We start from the raw sequence: 15,359 nt of genomic DNA on the forward strand, positions 1-15,359 counted from the left end.
AAGTGGGAGCAGAGCTGGAGGGAGGCTGGAGGCTCTGGAGCACCCCGGGCTGCTGAGGTCTCTGCTCTGGGGGCCCTGCCACCATGGGCTAGCCAGCCCTGCCCTGAGTCCCTGGTCCCAAGGCCAACAGACCAGGTCAACCTCCCAGCTCACCTATGGTGGGTGGGATAGTGTCTCCCAAAATTCACATATATCCAGAACCTCAGAATATGACCTTATTTGGGAATAGCATCTTTGCAAATGTAATTAGTTAAGATGAGGTCATACTGGATTAGGTGGGCCCTAAATCCCATGACTGGTGTCCTTGGAGAGGAGAGGACACACAGAGACACACAGAGGAAAGAAGGCCACATGAAGACAGAGGTAGAGATTGGAGGGATGAAGCTACAAGCCAAGGAAAGCTCAGGATTGTTGGAAGCTACCAGAAGCTGGAAGAGGCAAGGAAGCATTCTTCCCTAGAGCCTTCAGAGGGAGCATGGCTCTACTGACACCTTTTTTTGGACTTCTGGCTTCTAGAACTGTGTGAGAATAAATTTCCGTTGTCTTCAGCCACCAAGTTTGTGGTAACGTGTTATAGCAGCCACAGGAAATGAATACACCAGGCTTCCATCCTACCCTTATGTCTTGGCGTGAAATCTCAGAGCCCAGCTCACAAATCAGGCATATCTGGGTCCACATCTTGCTTATCTCTTCCTGGCTGTGTGCCTTGGAACAAACCCTTTAACCTCTCTGCGCCTCAGTGTCTCTCCCCCTCTATCTGTGAAATAAGAAAGTAGCCTGGCATGTAGCAAGCGCCTGTAAATGTGAACAGTTAGGGGTGGGGACTGTATTGCGACACAACCTGGGACAACACCAGCCTGGCACAGATCCCACGGCAGTCACTAGGAAGTCCCTTGTCTCTGAGCACCCATTCCCCGCCCCATCAGCAAATTGAGTTAATAATGCTTTTCTTGGCCTTAGCACAGGGTGGTTGTGAAGATTAAACCAGCATGAGATCATGGTCACGAGACTGCTCTGTAAGCACTAAAGCGTTGGGGGACGTAAAGGATTAATAGTAACAATGACAACTTTGTCATCACCCCTTTAGGTCTCGGCTCACATGTCACCTTCTCAGGAGTCTCTGGTCACCTTGTCTAAATTCACACCGTGCTTCTGCACCCCTGACCCAGGGATTGCCTCCCCACTTCTCTGCTTGATTTTTCTCCCCTTCGCTCAACCACTGTCAGGCAAACTACAGATTTTACTTATTTATTTGTTGATTGTCTCTCTCACTAGCATGTCAGCTCCATGAGGGCAGGAATTTGTGTCTCTTTTATTTACTGCTGCATCCACAAGACACTGGCCTCAAAGCAGGTGCCCAAAAAATATTGGGTGAATGATGGAGTTGTTGTGATAAAGTTGAGGTCTCTTTGTTTTAGGAACTTGCATTCCAGATCCTCTGACACCTGTGTGTGGGACTCTGGGCAAGCCCCTGACCCTCTCCGAGCTTGGTTTGCTCCTCTGTAACATGGGGGTGATGATGGTAGAAGCTTACAGCTGTCCCACAGATATTATTTTTAAAGAAAGAGGCACCGTGCCGGCCACATGGTAAAAATGACATTGACCTTGACAACCAGCCTTTAGCACTTCCTCTGGGCTGGGCACTGTTCTAAGCACTTTATGTAAATTAGCGCGTTGAATCCTTGCTCCCTGCCCTGGGAAGCCAAGGGCTGCGTGAGTCCCAGTTTACAGCTGGGGAAGCTGAGGTCCAGAGAGGTTTTAAGGGACTTGCATAAAGTCCCCATGAATGGGAGCTGCTCTTCGCTGAGGACTTACTGTCCCACCGGCTGGGCAAGGGGCCAGATCTAGGAGAAAAGTGTCCCTTTAGGGCTTGAGGGCATTTAAGACAGAAGACGCCTGCCCCTGCCCCCAGCTCCGAGACAGCTGCCTGGCCCTGATGCCTGCACACTGGGCCGGTTGGTAACCTAAGAAGCTTGATAAAGCATCTAGATAAATCCGCAGGCTATGATGATCTATAACAGGGCTGGGAGGGGAACCAGGCCACCTGAGCACAAGCCCGAGCTCTGCAGAGAACTCGGGGCAGGCAGACCAGGCCCCTGCTGGCGGCTCCCCAGAGAAGGGAGAGGAGCCGGGCAAACACGGCCTCCCTCCGATTTCCAGGTCCTGCTAGAGCCACGCTGCAATTCGAGACTGCCTCCAGTGCACAATTCTTATTTCATTTAAGAAAATGCATCAAGGAGCACCTTTCGAGCGGGACTGGAGATGGAGGGTGAAGGTCCCCAGCACAGAGCCAGGCTTCTCACTGTTCATCCCCACTTGTGTACCAGCTCCTTTGATAACCTCCCTCTGGCAAAGATTCCTCTGGCTTTCTTGTCTCTCAGAGCCCAGCTCCAGCCCCACCTCCAGCCAGAAGTTTTGCTGGAGCCCCTGCCACCTCAGTCTGCACTTCTCCCCCACTTGTGCGCATTGTACTTCCGCTCTAACGCTTCCCATTTGCCACATCCCACCACTGTTCACTCAACACACAGGCACCAAGCACTTAAGACATGTCAGACCCTGAGCTGGGGATAGGGACATAGAGGTAGGCCCCAGTTCTCCAGATGCGGCTGGGCAGAGACATAAGTGGCCTGACATCACTAAATTAGGGGAACCAAGACTCTGACAAAAGGGCTGGGAGAGGTGTAAGGGTGGAGGCTTTAATTTGCAGGAGGAACAGAACTTTGCAAGGTAAAGAAATGAGGATAGCGAGTCCCAGGTAGAGAGCACAGCAGAGGCAAAGGTGTGGAGGAGGGACAGGGCAACAGGGGCAAAGCAGTAGATCCTCAGGGCTGGGGCAAGGGTCATGGGAACAGCAACAGTTCCCGTGGGGCTGGGGCCTCACACGCCGAGCCAAGGAGCCTGCCCGCATCGAGACGATGGAGAGCCCTGGGAGGATGTGCCCGATCCCGTCTGAGTTTTGGAAGGTCAAGCCGGGTCAGTCTTCCCCTTAGGCTGGGAGTCCCAGGATCGAGGGAGGAGACTAGCCCATTTGTGGGTGGCCCTCAAGGCCTAGAGTGCAGTGGTGCCAATCAACAACCTCAGAATGGAGTGAGATGAATGGGATGGATCTGGGTTGGCTTGGATTGAGTCGCACAGAAGTTTAGAAGCTCTGGCCTTGGGGGTCTCAGGGCTCCGCTCAGTGCCCAGTGGGACATCCTGGTAGGACAGGGCCAGGAAGCAGGAGGGCTGGGCGTCTTGCTCACCTTGAGGTCCCCGGAGATGTTGGCTCCCGCCAGGATGCCCGTGGCCGAGGGGAAGAAGATGGAAAACATCCCGAAGAAGCTGCCGTCCACGCCCCGCCAGTCAGGCACCAAGTTCTGGGCAAAAATGTCCGCTGGAAAAACAAGGCCTGAGTCAGGGCCTCCTGGAAGGCCTGGGCCCCCTCTCTGGGCCCAGCCGGGCAGGCAGGAGGCTCCCATGGCAGCTCCTGGCTGTGGGAGTCGGGGGTGCCAGCCTCCCCATGTAACCAAGAAGGACCCTATGGGGCCTTCCCAGAATTGACCCCCACCCATGTCCTCTGCCTGCCTTTTGTCTGTAGATAAGCTTTAGTCAAAGAATACATTTAATCAGAGAAGTGAGAACATGCAGGAAGAAAACAGTCAAGCAAGACAAAATAATAGTAGCTTAGCCATTAAACAAAGTCAAGGACTTTTAGTTCTTCCTCAAGGGCTATAGATAATATTCTGAGCCAAATCCTTTGAGCTGTTTTGCAGCTACTGAAACCCCCACCAGGTGGGAGGAGTTAACTGCGTGCTGCCCACAAGCACGTAGACCCCACACCAGCTGGAACCAGAAGGCTGATGATGTTGACTCCCAATTACCTCACCACCAGCCAATCAGAAGAATGTCCGCCAGCTGATCACACACCCCCACACCGCCCTCCCTCACTCTATCTTTATAAACCTTTCCCTGAAAGCTTTCAGGGACTTTGGGTCTTTTAAGCACTCGCTGCCCTGAACTCCTTGCTTGACCCTGAAATAAACGCTGCACTTTCCTTCACCACAACGCAGTGTCAGTAGATTGGCTTTACTGCGCACGGGTAAGCGGACCCAAGTTTGGTTCGGTAACACCGGTGCCCACATAATGGGCCAGATTGCTGGGCAGATGTCCCTGTCCCCAGAGCCACAGGTAGTGGCCCCGACCCACACGTACCCCGGTAGCTGAAGAAGCCTTTGGAGGCCTTGTCCTCAGAAGGGGGAATCAGTGTCCCCACCAGGTAGTTGGCAAAAGAGACCATGATGATGAGGAAGAAGAGCACCTGGGCCTGGGAGAAAGGGAGCCTGGAGGTCAGACGGTCTGGCTCCGCCTGTTCAGGGAGCCCCAGCAGGGAAGAGCTTGCCCCAGGTCCCTTCCTCTCCCATTCATTCATTCATTCATTCATTCAACACCCATTACTCCACAGGCTCTGTTCTAGGAGCTGGCGACATAGCAAGGCTCCTGTCTTGCTGATAAATAAGGAGGATGAATCTAGAGTAAGAACAGGGGGTGTTCCGGGGACTGGGTTGAGGCTACTTTAGCAGGGTGGCCTGAGAAGGTGTCTTCAAGGGTCCTAAAGGAGGAGGATAAGGGATCAGCAGAATGATGGGGGCATAAGCTTGGTGCATTCAAGGAACAGCGGGGAGGTGGTGGAGCTGCAGGTCAGAGCCAGGGGGCGAGAGGAGGGGAGGCCGGGGCCGGGGCTGTGCTGGTCAAGGCTGCCAGCTGCGGCCCAACATCTCCTTCCTTACTTCATGCTGAACCTCTGACTCGGGGCTTGGGATAGGTTCAGATGAAGACCACGTTCCCCAGCCCCCCTTACAGCGAGGTGTGGCCATGGACCGCGTTCCGGCCAACGGGAAGTGAACAGGAGGAATATGTACAACTTCCAGGCCGGGGCAGAAAAGGAAAGGGGAAGGGGGTTCCCTCCTTTCCACCCTCTTTCCCCTTCCTGCTGACTGGGCTGTGGACATGGAGGTGGAGGCCGTCATGGGCCAGGTGGATGAGGGCCACACCCCAGGGGTAGAGAGGCCACAGGATGGAAGGCGCCTGAACACCTGGTCCCCAGGGGCTACACACACACACACACACACACACACACACACACACACACACACACACAACCCATGGTTAATCTGTGATGACCAGGCCCTGAACCTGCCCTTGAGGAGCCCTGGCCCAAGTGGAGGAGGTACAGGTGGGATCCTGGCAACACAGGGCAGATGGTGCCCGCCACAGAGAGGATCACAGTGCACTGGGGAACAAGGAGGGGGAGACGCTGCCAGGAACCCCGGAAGGCCTCAGGGTGGAGGGGACTATTTACGTGGCTCTGAAGGCACTGGGGTGGGAGGAAGGACGCAGCGGGTCAGAGAGAAGTGGGAGCAGAGCTGGAGGGAGGCTGGAGGCTCTGGAGCACCCCGGGCTGCTGAGGTCTCTGCTCTGGGGGCCCTGCCACCATGGGCCAGCCAGCCCTGCCCTGAGTCCCTGGTCCCAAGGCCAACAGACCAGGTCAACCTCCCAGCTCACCTAGGGTGGGTGGGATAGTGTCTCCCAAAATTCACATATATCCAGAACCTCAGAATATGACCTTATTTGGGAATAGCATCTTTGCAAATGTAATTAGTTAAGATGAGGTCATACTGGATTAGGTGGGCCCTAAATCCCATGACTGGTGTCCTTGGAGAGGAGAGGACACACAGAGACACACAGAGGAAAGAAGGCCACATGAAGACAGAGGTAGAGATTGGAGGGATGAAGCTACAAGCCAAGGAAAGCTCAGGATTGTTGGAAGCTACCAGAAGCTGGAAGAGGCAAGGAAGCATTCTTCCCTAGAGCCTTCAGAGGGAGCATGGCTCTACTGACACCTTTTTTTGGACTTCTGGCTTCTAGAACTGTGTGAGAATAAATTTCCGTTGTCTTCAGCCACCAAGTTTGTGGTAACGTGTTATAGCAGCCACAGGAAATGAATACACCAGGCTTCCATCCTACCCTTATGTCTTGGCGTGAAATCTCAGAGCCCAGCTCACAAATCAGGCATATCTGGGTCCACATCTTGCTTATCTCTTCCTGGCTGTGTGCCTTGGAACAAACCCTTTAACCTCTCTGAGCCTCAGTGTCTCTCCCCCTCTATCTGTGAAATAAGAAAGTAGCCTGGCATGTAGCAAGCGCCTGTAAATGTGAACAGTTAGGGGTGGGGACTGTATTGCGACACAACCTGGGACAACACCAGCCTGGCACAGATCCCACGGCAGTCACTAGGAAGTCCCTTGTCTCTGAGCACCCATTCCCCGCCCCATCAGCAAATTGAGTTAATAATGCTTTTCTTGGCCTTAGCACAGGGTGGTTGTGAAGATTAAACCAGCATGAGATCATGGTCACGAGACTGCTCTGTAAGCACTAAAGCGTTGGGGGACGTAAAGGATTAATAGTAACAATGACAACTTTGTCATCACCCCTTTAGGTCTCGGCTCACATGTCACCTTCTCAGGAGTCTCTGGTCACCTTGTCTAAATTCACACCGTGCTTCTGCACCCCTGACCCAGGGATTGCCTCCCCACTTCTCTGCTTGATTTTTCTCCCCTTCGCTCAACCACTGTCAGGCAAACTACAGATTTTACTTATTTATTTGTTGATTGTCTCTCTCACTAGCATGTCAGCTCCATGAGGGCAGGAATTTGTGTCTCTTTTATTTACTGCTGCATCCACAAGACACTGGCCTCAAAGCAGGTGCCCAAAAAATATTGGGTGAATGATGGAGTTGTTGTGATAAAGTTGAGGTCTCTTTGTTTTAGGAACTTGCATTCCAGATCCTCTGACACCTGTGTGTGGGACTCTGGGCAAGCCCCTGACCCTCTCCGAGCTTGGTTTGCTCCTCTGTAACATGGGGGTGATGATGGTAGAAGCTTACAGCTGTCCCACAGATATTATTTTTAAAGAAAGAGGCACCGTGCCGGCCACATGGTAAAAATGACATTGACCTTGACAACCAGCCTTTAGCACTTCCTCTGGGCTGGGCACTGTTCTAAGCACTTTATGTAAATTAGCGCGTTGAATCCTTGCTCCCTGCCCTGGGAAGCCAAGGGCTGCGTGAGTCCCAGTTTACAGCTGGGGAAGCTGAGGTCCAGAGAGGTTTTAAGGGACTTGCATAAAGTCCCCATGAATGGGAGCTGCTCTTCGCTGAGGACTTACTGTCCCACCGGCTGGGCAAGGGGCCAGATCTAGGAGAAAAGTGTCCCTTTAGGGCTTGAGGGCATTTAAGACAGAAGACGCCTGCCCCTGCCCCCAGCTCCGAGACAGCTGCCTGGCCCTGATGCCTGCACACTGGGCCGGTTGGTAACCTAAGAAGCTTGATAAAGCATCTAGATAAATCCGCAGGCTATGATGATCTATAACAGGGCTGGGAGGGGAACCAGGCCACCTGAGCACAAGCCCGAGCTCTGCAGAGAACTCGGGGCAGGCAGACCAGGCCCCTGCTGGCGGCTCCCCAGAGAAGGGAGAGGAGCCGGGCAAACACGGCCTCCCTCCGATTTCCAGGTCCTGCTAGAGCCACGCTGCAATTCGAGACTGCCTCCAGTGCACAATTCTTATTTCATTTAAGAAAATGCATCAAGGAGCACCTTTCGAGCGGGACTGGAGATGGAGGGTGAAGGTCCCCAGCACAGAGCCAGGCTTCTCACTGTTCATCCCCACTTGTGTACCAGCTCCTTTGATAACCTCCCTCTGGCAAAGATTCCTCTGGCTTTCTTGTCTCTCAGAGCCCAGCTCCAGCCCCACCTCCAGCCAGAAGTTTTGCTGGAGCCCCTGCCACCTCAGTCTGCACTTCTCCCCCACTTGTGCGCATTGTACTTCCGCTCTAACACTTCCCATTTGCCACATCCCACCACTGTTCACTCAACACACAGGCACCAAGCACTTAAGACATGTCAGACCCTGAGCTGGGGATAGGGACATAGAGGTAGGCCCCAGTTCTCCAGATGCGGCTGGGCAGAGACATAAGTGGCCTGACATCACTAAATTAGGGGAACCAAGACTCTGACAAAAGGGCTGGGAGAGGTGTAAGGGTGGAGGCTTTAATTTGCAGGAGGAACAGAACTTTGCAAGGTAAAGAAATGAGGATAGCGAGTCCCAGGTAGAGAGCACAGCAGAGGCAAAGGTGTGGAGGAGGGACAGGGCAACAGGGGCAAAGCAGTAGATCCTCAGGGCTGGGGCAAGGGTCATGGGAACAGCAACAGTTCCCGTGGGGCTGGGGCCTCACACGCCGAGCCAAGGAGCCTGCCCGCATCGAGACGATGGAGAGCCCTGGGAGGATGTGCCCGATCCCGTCTGAGTTTTGGAAGGTCAAGCCGGGTCAGTCTTCCCCTTAGGCTGGGAGTCCCAGGATCGAGGGAGGAGACTAGCCCATTTGTGGGTGGCCCTCAAGGCCTAGAGTGCAGTGGTGCCAATCAACAACCTCAGAATGGAGTGAGATGAATGGGATGGATTTGGGTTGGCTTGGATTGAGTCGCACAGAAGTTTAGAAGCTCTGGCCTTGGGGGTCTCAGGGCTCCGCTCAGTGCCCAGTGGGACATCCTGGTAGGACAGGGCCAGGAAGCAGGAGGGCTGGGCGTCTTGCTCACCTTGAGGTCCCCGGAGATGTTGGCTCCCGCCAGGATGCCCGTGGCCGAGGGGAAGAAGATGGAAAACATCCCGAAGAAGCTGCCGTCCACGCCCCGCCAGTCAGGCACCAAGTTCTGGGCAAAAATGTCCGCTGGAAAAACAAGGCCTGAGTCAGGGCCTCCTGGAAGGCCTGGGCCCCCTCTCTGGGCCCAGCCGGGCAGGCAGGAGGCTCCCATGGCAGCTCCTGGCTGTGGGAGTCGGGGGTGCCAGCCTCCCCATGTAACCAAGAAGGACCCTATGGGGCCTTCCCAGAATTGACCCCCACCCATGTCCTCTGCCTGCCTTTTGTCTGTAGATAAGCTTTAGTCAAAGAATACATTTAATCAGAGAAGTGAGAACATGCAGGAAGAAAACAGTCAAGCAAGACAAAATAATAGTAGCTTAGCCATTAAACAAAGTCAAGGACTTTTAGTTCTTCCTCAAGGGCTATAGATAATATTCTGAGCCAAATCCTTTGAGCTGTTTTGCAGCTACTGAAACCCCCACCAGGTGGGAGGAGTTAACTGCGTGCTGCCCACAAGCACGTAGACCCCACACCAGCTGGAACCAGAAGGCTGATGATGTTGACTCCCAATTACCTCACCACCAGCCAATCAGAAGAATGTCCGCCAGCTGATCACACACCCCCACACCGCCCTCCCTCACTCTATCTTTATAAACCTTTCCCTGAAAGCTTTCAGGGACTTTGGGTCTTTTAAGCACTCGCTGCCCTGAACTCCTTGCTTGACCCTGAAATAAACGCTGCACTTTCCTTCACCACAACGCAGTGTCAGTAGATTGGCTTTACTGCGCACGGGTAAGCGGACCCAAGTTTGGTTCGGTAACACCGGTGCCCACATAATGGGCCAGATTGCTGGGCAGATGTCCCTGTCCCCAGAGCCACAGGTAGTGGCCCCGACCCACACGTACCCCGGTAGCTGAAGAAGCCTTTGGAGGCCTTGTCCTCAGAAGGGGGAATCAGTGTCCCCACCAGGTAGTTGGCAAAAGAGACCATGATGATGAGGAAGAAGAGCACCTGGGCCTGGGAGAAAGGGAGCCTGGAGGTCAGACGGTCTGGCTCCGCCTGTTCAGGGAGCCCCAGCAGGGAAGAGCTTGCCCCAGGTCCCTTCCTCTCCCATTCATTCATTCATTCATTCATTCAACACCCATTACTCCACAGGCTCTGTTCTAGGAGCTGGCGACATAGCAAGGCTCCTGTCTTGCTGATAAATAAGGAGGATGAATCTAGAGTAAGAACAGGGGGTGTTCCGGGGACTGGGTTGAGGCTACTTTAGCAGGGTGGCCTGAGAAGGTGTCTTCAAGGGTCCTAAAGGAGGAGGATAAGGGATCAGCAGAATGATGGGGGCATAAGCTTGGTGCATTCAAGGAACAGCGGGGAGGTGGTGGAGCTGCAGGTCAGAGCCAGGGGGCGAGAGGAGGGGAGGCCGGGGCCGGGGCTGTGCTGGTCAAGGCTGCCAGCTGCGGCCCAACATCTCCTTCCTTACTTCATGCTGAACCTCTGACTCGGGGCTTGGGATAGGTTCAGATGAAGACCACGTTCCCCAGCCCCCCTTACAGCGAGGTGTGGCCATGGACCGCGTTCCGGCCAACGGGAAGTGAACAGGAGGAATATGTACAACTTCCAGGCCGGGGCAGAAAAGGAAAGGGGAAGGGGGTTCCCTCCTTTCCACCCTCTTTCCCCTTCCTGCTGACTGGGCTGTGGACATGGAGGTGGAGGCCGTCATGGGCCAGGTGGATGAGGGCCACACCCCAGGGGTAGAGAGGCCACAGGATGGAAGGCGCCTGAACACCTGGTCCCCAGGGGCTACACACACACACACACACACACACACACACACACACACACACACCCCTGGACTGTTCCATGAGAGAGAAATGAATGATTCTGGCTTAAGGTCCCCTTCTTTAGGGTCTCTGTCACAGCAGCAGAACTTAAAGCTCATCTGACACACACAAGAGGCGGAACCAAGACCGGGACCGGGTCCCGCGATTCTCGCTTCCGCACTTGACCGTGCCCACATCCCTCCCCAACATCCTGTCCTCACCTTGGACTCCCACTCCATGCCAGCCAGGGAGATGGCCAGCAGCACAGTGACGGTGACCACGCCAATGATGCGGATGTCGTTGGTGGGGTCCACGATGGGTGAGCCGTACTCCTGGGGGAGGTGACAGGCCAGGCTGCGTGCTGCCCCTGAACAGCCCAGCCCACCAGGCTCCTCCACCATGACTTACCTCATTTATGGGTGCCCTCTCATAGGAAAACACAAACTCAAACCCCTCCCCTGCCCACCAGTCCTCCAAAGCAGCTACTGCATGGGTCTGGACAATTTGGCCCTAAAGGCAACACGCACCCCTGAAGGAGACTTCTGGGGATGGTCTTTATTTGAAGAGATCATCAGAGTCACCCACAATGATCGGACTGTGGCTTTGGTCCCTAAAGGCCAAATTGGGTCGAGGGGCAGGGAGGCCTGGCCCAAAAGGTGTGGAGGAGAATGCGGCAGGCGGCCGGGGCTCCATCTGCCCGGGGTCCAGCCCCTACCTCACCTGGAGCAAGTCCTGCACGGTCTCTGCGAAGCCCACAGTGTGCATGGCCACACCCACAGCGTTGGCGAAGGCAAAGATGAGGCCGATGGAGCCCCCTAGCTCTGGGCCAAGACTCCGGGAGATGAGGAAGTAGGTGCCACCTATTGGGGACAGAGCCAGGAGCCATGAAACCAGAGGAGTCAGCTGGCTGGGGTGGACTGGGGGCAGGCAGAGCTGAGGCTGGGAGGGGGTGAGCATGGGGCCCAGGGGGTTCATGGAGGAGACAACCAAGGCCATCCCATCCCATAGGTGTGGAGAGCCTGCCCAAAGCCTACATCTGGAATCAACAGGGGCAGCCTGGGGTGTCCCCATCTGGGTGGGGGTGGAGGTTAGGGAGTGGTTCAGAGACCCGTTCCCGGGGTGAAGACTCGGGGACCTACACGAGGAGGACCTTGGGGCTGGGGTGGGGCCCACCTGACTTGACCTTGCCGTTGGTGGAGATGGCCGAGATGGAGAGGCCCGTGATGGAGGTCACCGTGACCGAGAGCAGGATGATGATCCAGGTCAGGACTGTGGGGGTGGGCGGGGAGGTGATCGCCCCAAAACCCAGTCAGGGCATTTCTCAGAAGGAGCCATTTGAGGAACCTGAATCAGCCAACTGATCCACCACATGACTTACGTCACTTACCTTCTCTGAGCCTCACTTTTCTCATCTGAAAAATGGGTCTCTGTCTACCTCCTGGTATATTCTAAATAGCCAGGGAGCTGATAAGCCAACATGTAAAGGATCATTACGTATGGAAGGGTAGGTATCCTCTCTTAATAATAAAAAATAAAGTAATAGTTACCACTTGATGAGCACCTCTGGGTGCCAAACCCTGTGCCGTTTTATGTGCATCAGAGGAACCCCACAATAGATCTGTGAGGTGGGGACAGTTATTGACCCCATTTAACTGATGAGGAAACCAAGGCTCAGAGAGGTTAAACACTTGTCCAAGGTCACACAGCATGGTACAGAGCTAGCAGCTGGTCTGTCCACAGTGTGAGTTCCTAACCCAGATTCTCTGCAGAAGAAATTTGGCTCCAAGAGGTTAAGTGACTTACTGAGGGCAAACTGAGCCAGGGAGAGCCCCCAGGCCTGCTGACTCCTCATCCAGTGCTCCTTGGCCACACTGCCCTGACCTCTGTAACCCGTGGGCTCTGTAACCCAAGTTCAAGATTGCTCCCGTGGAGCCTGGGAGGACCAGGACCCGGGCGCACCTTCCCCCTGCCCCCCAGAGGCAGCACTCACCAATGCCTGCCTGGGCGGTAATCCAGGGGAGCCGCAGATAGAGGATCACACCCCATATATTGAGCATGCAACGGATCTGGGAGGAGAGGGGGGTCAGAGGCCACCTGGGGGTGGGCTGAGTACCCCAGGTCAAGCACATAAGTCCCTGTCCCCAGTCTTGGCATGGCATCGGGCACCTATGGGACACCTGGGCTCTTTCTTTGCTTCACCCACTTTAGTGGGTGCCCACTTCAGTGCCTCTCTGGTTCTGTGGGGCAGGGAGGGGAGGGGTACCCAGAGACCCACCTGTCCCTCCCACCACTCTCCTACCCTCCTTCCATCGAGGCCTGAGGATGGGCAGCAAGCATTATCACCCCTCACCCTGCTCCAAGCCCAGGGTCCTGTGTCTGCCAGCCCCAGTCGTGGCCCAGTGGCCAGCTGTTGGCCCAGAGCCTGGCATTCAGGGGAACTCAGCAAATGCCAGCTGAGCCAATGCCCTACATACAAGCAGAAACCAGGGCTCAGGTGGCTGTGACTTCAGCTTCTGAATTTAAAGCAAAGCCAGATGCCACAGCTGAGGTTGGAATCCCATGTGGGAGGGGCTGGTGTGGTCTTTGGCCCCAGCCACGTCTTGGGGTGGGGGACATGTGGCATTTACAAGCCCAGGGGGATTTCTTTTTTCTTTCTCTTTTCTTTTTTTTTTTTTTAAGTCTTTAAAAATTTTTTGAATTTAATTTATTTAAAAAAATTGAGGTATAGTTGATTTACAATATTATATTAGCTTCAGGTGTATAACATAGTGATTCAAAATTTTAGGCCTGGGAAATTTCTAAGGCCCTCCATATGCTCTGAGGTACTGAATGGGCCCACACCAGGCTCTGGCCACCACAGTGAGGGAGGGAGACCCAGAGTCCGGATTACGGGCCTCTGGAGCTAGAGGGGGGTTGACTGTTCAGATGGAGAAAGAGGCACAGCCAAGCGGGCAGTTGGCAGGGTTAAGGTCAGAACCTAGGCTTCCTGCCTCCCAGAGCGGGAAGCTTTCTCCTAGATCTCATGCGATCCCCTCTGTAAAGTGCCATAATGTCTTCCAAAGCCAAGTACATTAGATTGTTTGTTATCTTGGGGCCTAAAACAGCAAACCTCTTTCCCATCGTGGAGAATGAGAAAACAATGTTGTGGATTTGTGTTTAGTACTGCCCTCTGGTGGCTCTTTGGGGAAACACAGTTTCTCTCAATAACTCCAAGGTAGGCATTCATCCAAGCGCTTTACATCTATTAATTAATTCATTGAATGCTCATCATTTCACAGACGAGGAAAGTGAGGCATAGACAGGTTAAGTAGCTTGTCCAAGGTCACATGATGACTGAGAAGACAAACAGAGATCTTCCCCAGGGTTAGGTCTCAGTCTGGGGGTTAAACGGAGGTCAGGAAGTACAAAAGCAGAGAAAATTTGAGGTCACTAGGCAGATGGGGAAACTGAGGTCCGGGCTGAGTCTTGGGTCTGCCTTGTATACTAAGGCCCGAGAGTCCAAGCTGAGCCTGACTGGAGCTCTGTCTCCCTACCCCCATCCCTGGATATCCCATCCACGCCCCACTCACCATCACCCCCTTGACCCAGCCAAAGCGCACAGGCTCCTCAGGGTTCTTCTCGTCGTTGGTACCTGCCTCATCCTCCACCAGCCCATCGGTCATCTCATGGCTGGGCCGGCTGTCAAAGGCCAGGGCATGCAGGTGGCTGCCTTCCTGCTGGGAGCGCAGAGACCGCGGGTCAGGCAGGCAGGGGTCATGACAATCCAGCTCCCCCGCCTCCCCACCCTCCACCGTCCAGCCTCCCAAGTAGCAAACCAGCAAGCCCCGTCTTTGCTGCAGACCTTTCTTACCCTCCTCTCCCCATCTCCTTTAGGTGAGTGTAAACTCTGTAAACTTCCACTGACTGGGAGCTCATTACCTCTCTGGGCAACTCTAGATTGCTTGATTGGGTCGCCAATGACTGGGCAATGAATATTACATGTGCCCAGAGCTGTACAGCTCCCATACCCACATTCCATGTGGGCCTCTCAACCCATGAGGAAGACACCCGTTTGTCCCCATGACACAGATGACAGAGCCGAGGCTCAGAGAGGTTAGGTAACTGGTCAAGGTCACACAGCAGGAAGGGCCACTCCTCTGGGATGGTGTTTACCTTGAGGAAGGAGTGCAGGTCGGCCAGCGTGGGCCGGACCCTTCGGGGCTCGCCGGGCAGGGTGCTGTTTGCATAGTGCTCGTAGGCAGGCACCACATCGATAGTGTTGTAGCCAAAGGTGCGCATGTAGAAGGTGCTGCCGTGGGTCAGGTGGCTGGGGTGGCTGCTGTCATAGGCGGCCGGTGGGGGGTGCTCATCGCCCCCCAGCAACGTGCTGATGGTGAAGCGCCCACTGCACAGAGCAGGGTCCCTGGGCGTCTCCGACACTGGCAGCTCTGCCATTGTGGCTCTGGGTGTCGGGGGAGGGGGCCAGGGTCGGCGGGGACACGCAGGGTGGCTTTATAGGCTGGGGCCACAGCAGGGAGGAGGCGGAGAGGTTGGCTCAAACCGCCCACAGCTGGCGAGCAAGGTCCCTGGACAGGGTGGGAGGCAGAGCACGTGCCTGATGCTGTCCTGCCCACCATCTGATCTTGGAGATAGCAACATGGCCTTGGACTGGGAGCCGGGGCTGGGTCAGCAGAGAAGGGGGGCATGCCCAGCCCCTGGGTCCTAGAGAGGCTCTTCTGAGTTTGGGGGCAGTGGACATCAGCAGCTGGACCCTAGGAAGGAGGACTCACCAAGAGGATCCTTAGGGACCCTATGAGGTCCCCAGAGACAGCCTGATGGCCTGAGGACCCACTCCACACGGGTTCAAAAACCTCTTGTTTCAGTAT

At 54.9% G+C, this 15,359-nt stretch overlaps 1 protein-coding gene across 1 annotated transcript; it reads right to left on the reverse strand.

Annotated features, from left to right (window-relative positions):
• Positions 1 to 2,877: 2,877 nt before the first annotated feature.
• SLC12A3 (solute carrier family 12 member 3) lies at positions 2,878 to 14,928 on the reverse strand. Its single transcript, XM_028477529.1, has 11 exons — positions 14,647 to 14,928; positions 14,064 to 14,210; positions 12,485 to 12,560; positions 11,668 to 11,763; positions 11,215 to 11,354; positions 10,716 to 10,826; positions 9,580 to 9,691; positions 8,631 to 8,761; positions 4,192 to 4,303; positions 3,243 to 3,373; positions 2,878 to 2,949 (listed from the first exon to the last, which is right to left on the reverse strand). The coding sequence occupies exons 1-11, from the start codon at positions 14,926 to 14,928 to the stop codon at positions 2,878 to 2,880; spliced, it is 1,410 nt and encodes a 469-aa protein (XP_028333330.1).
• Positions 14,929 to 15,359: the final 431 nt, after the last annotated feature.

This window comes from Physeter macrocephalus, chromosome 17, assembly GCF_002837175.3.
Source record: "Physeter macrocephalus isolate SW-GA chromosome 17, ASM283717v5, whole genome shotgun sequence".
NCBI classification, from domain to species: domain Eukaryota; kingdom Metazoa; phylum Chordata; class Mammalia; order Artiodactyla; family Physeteridae; genus Physeter; species Physeter macrocephalus.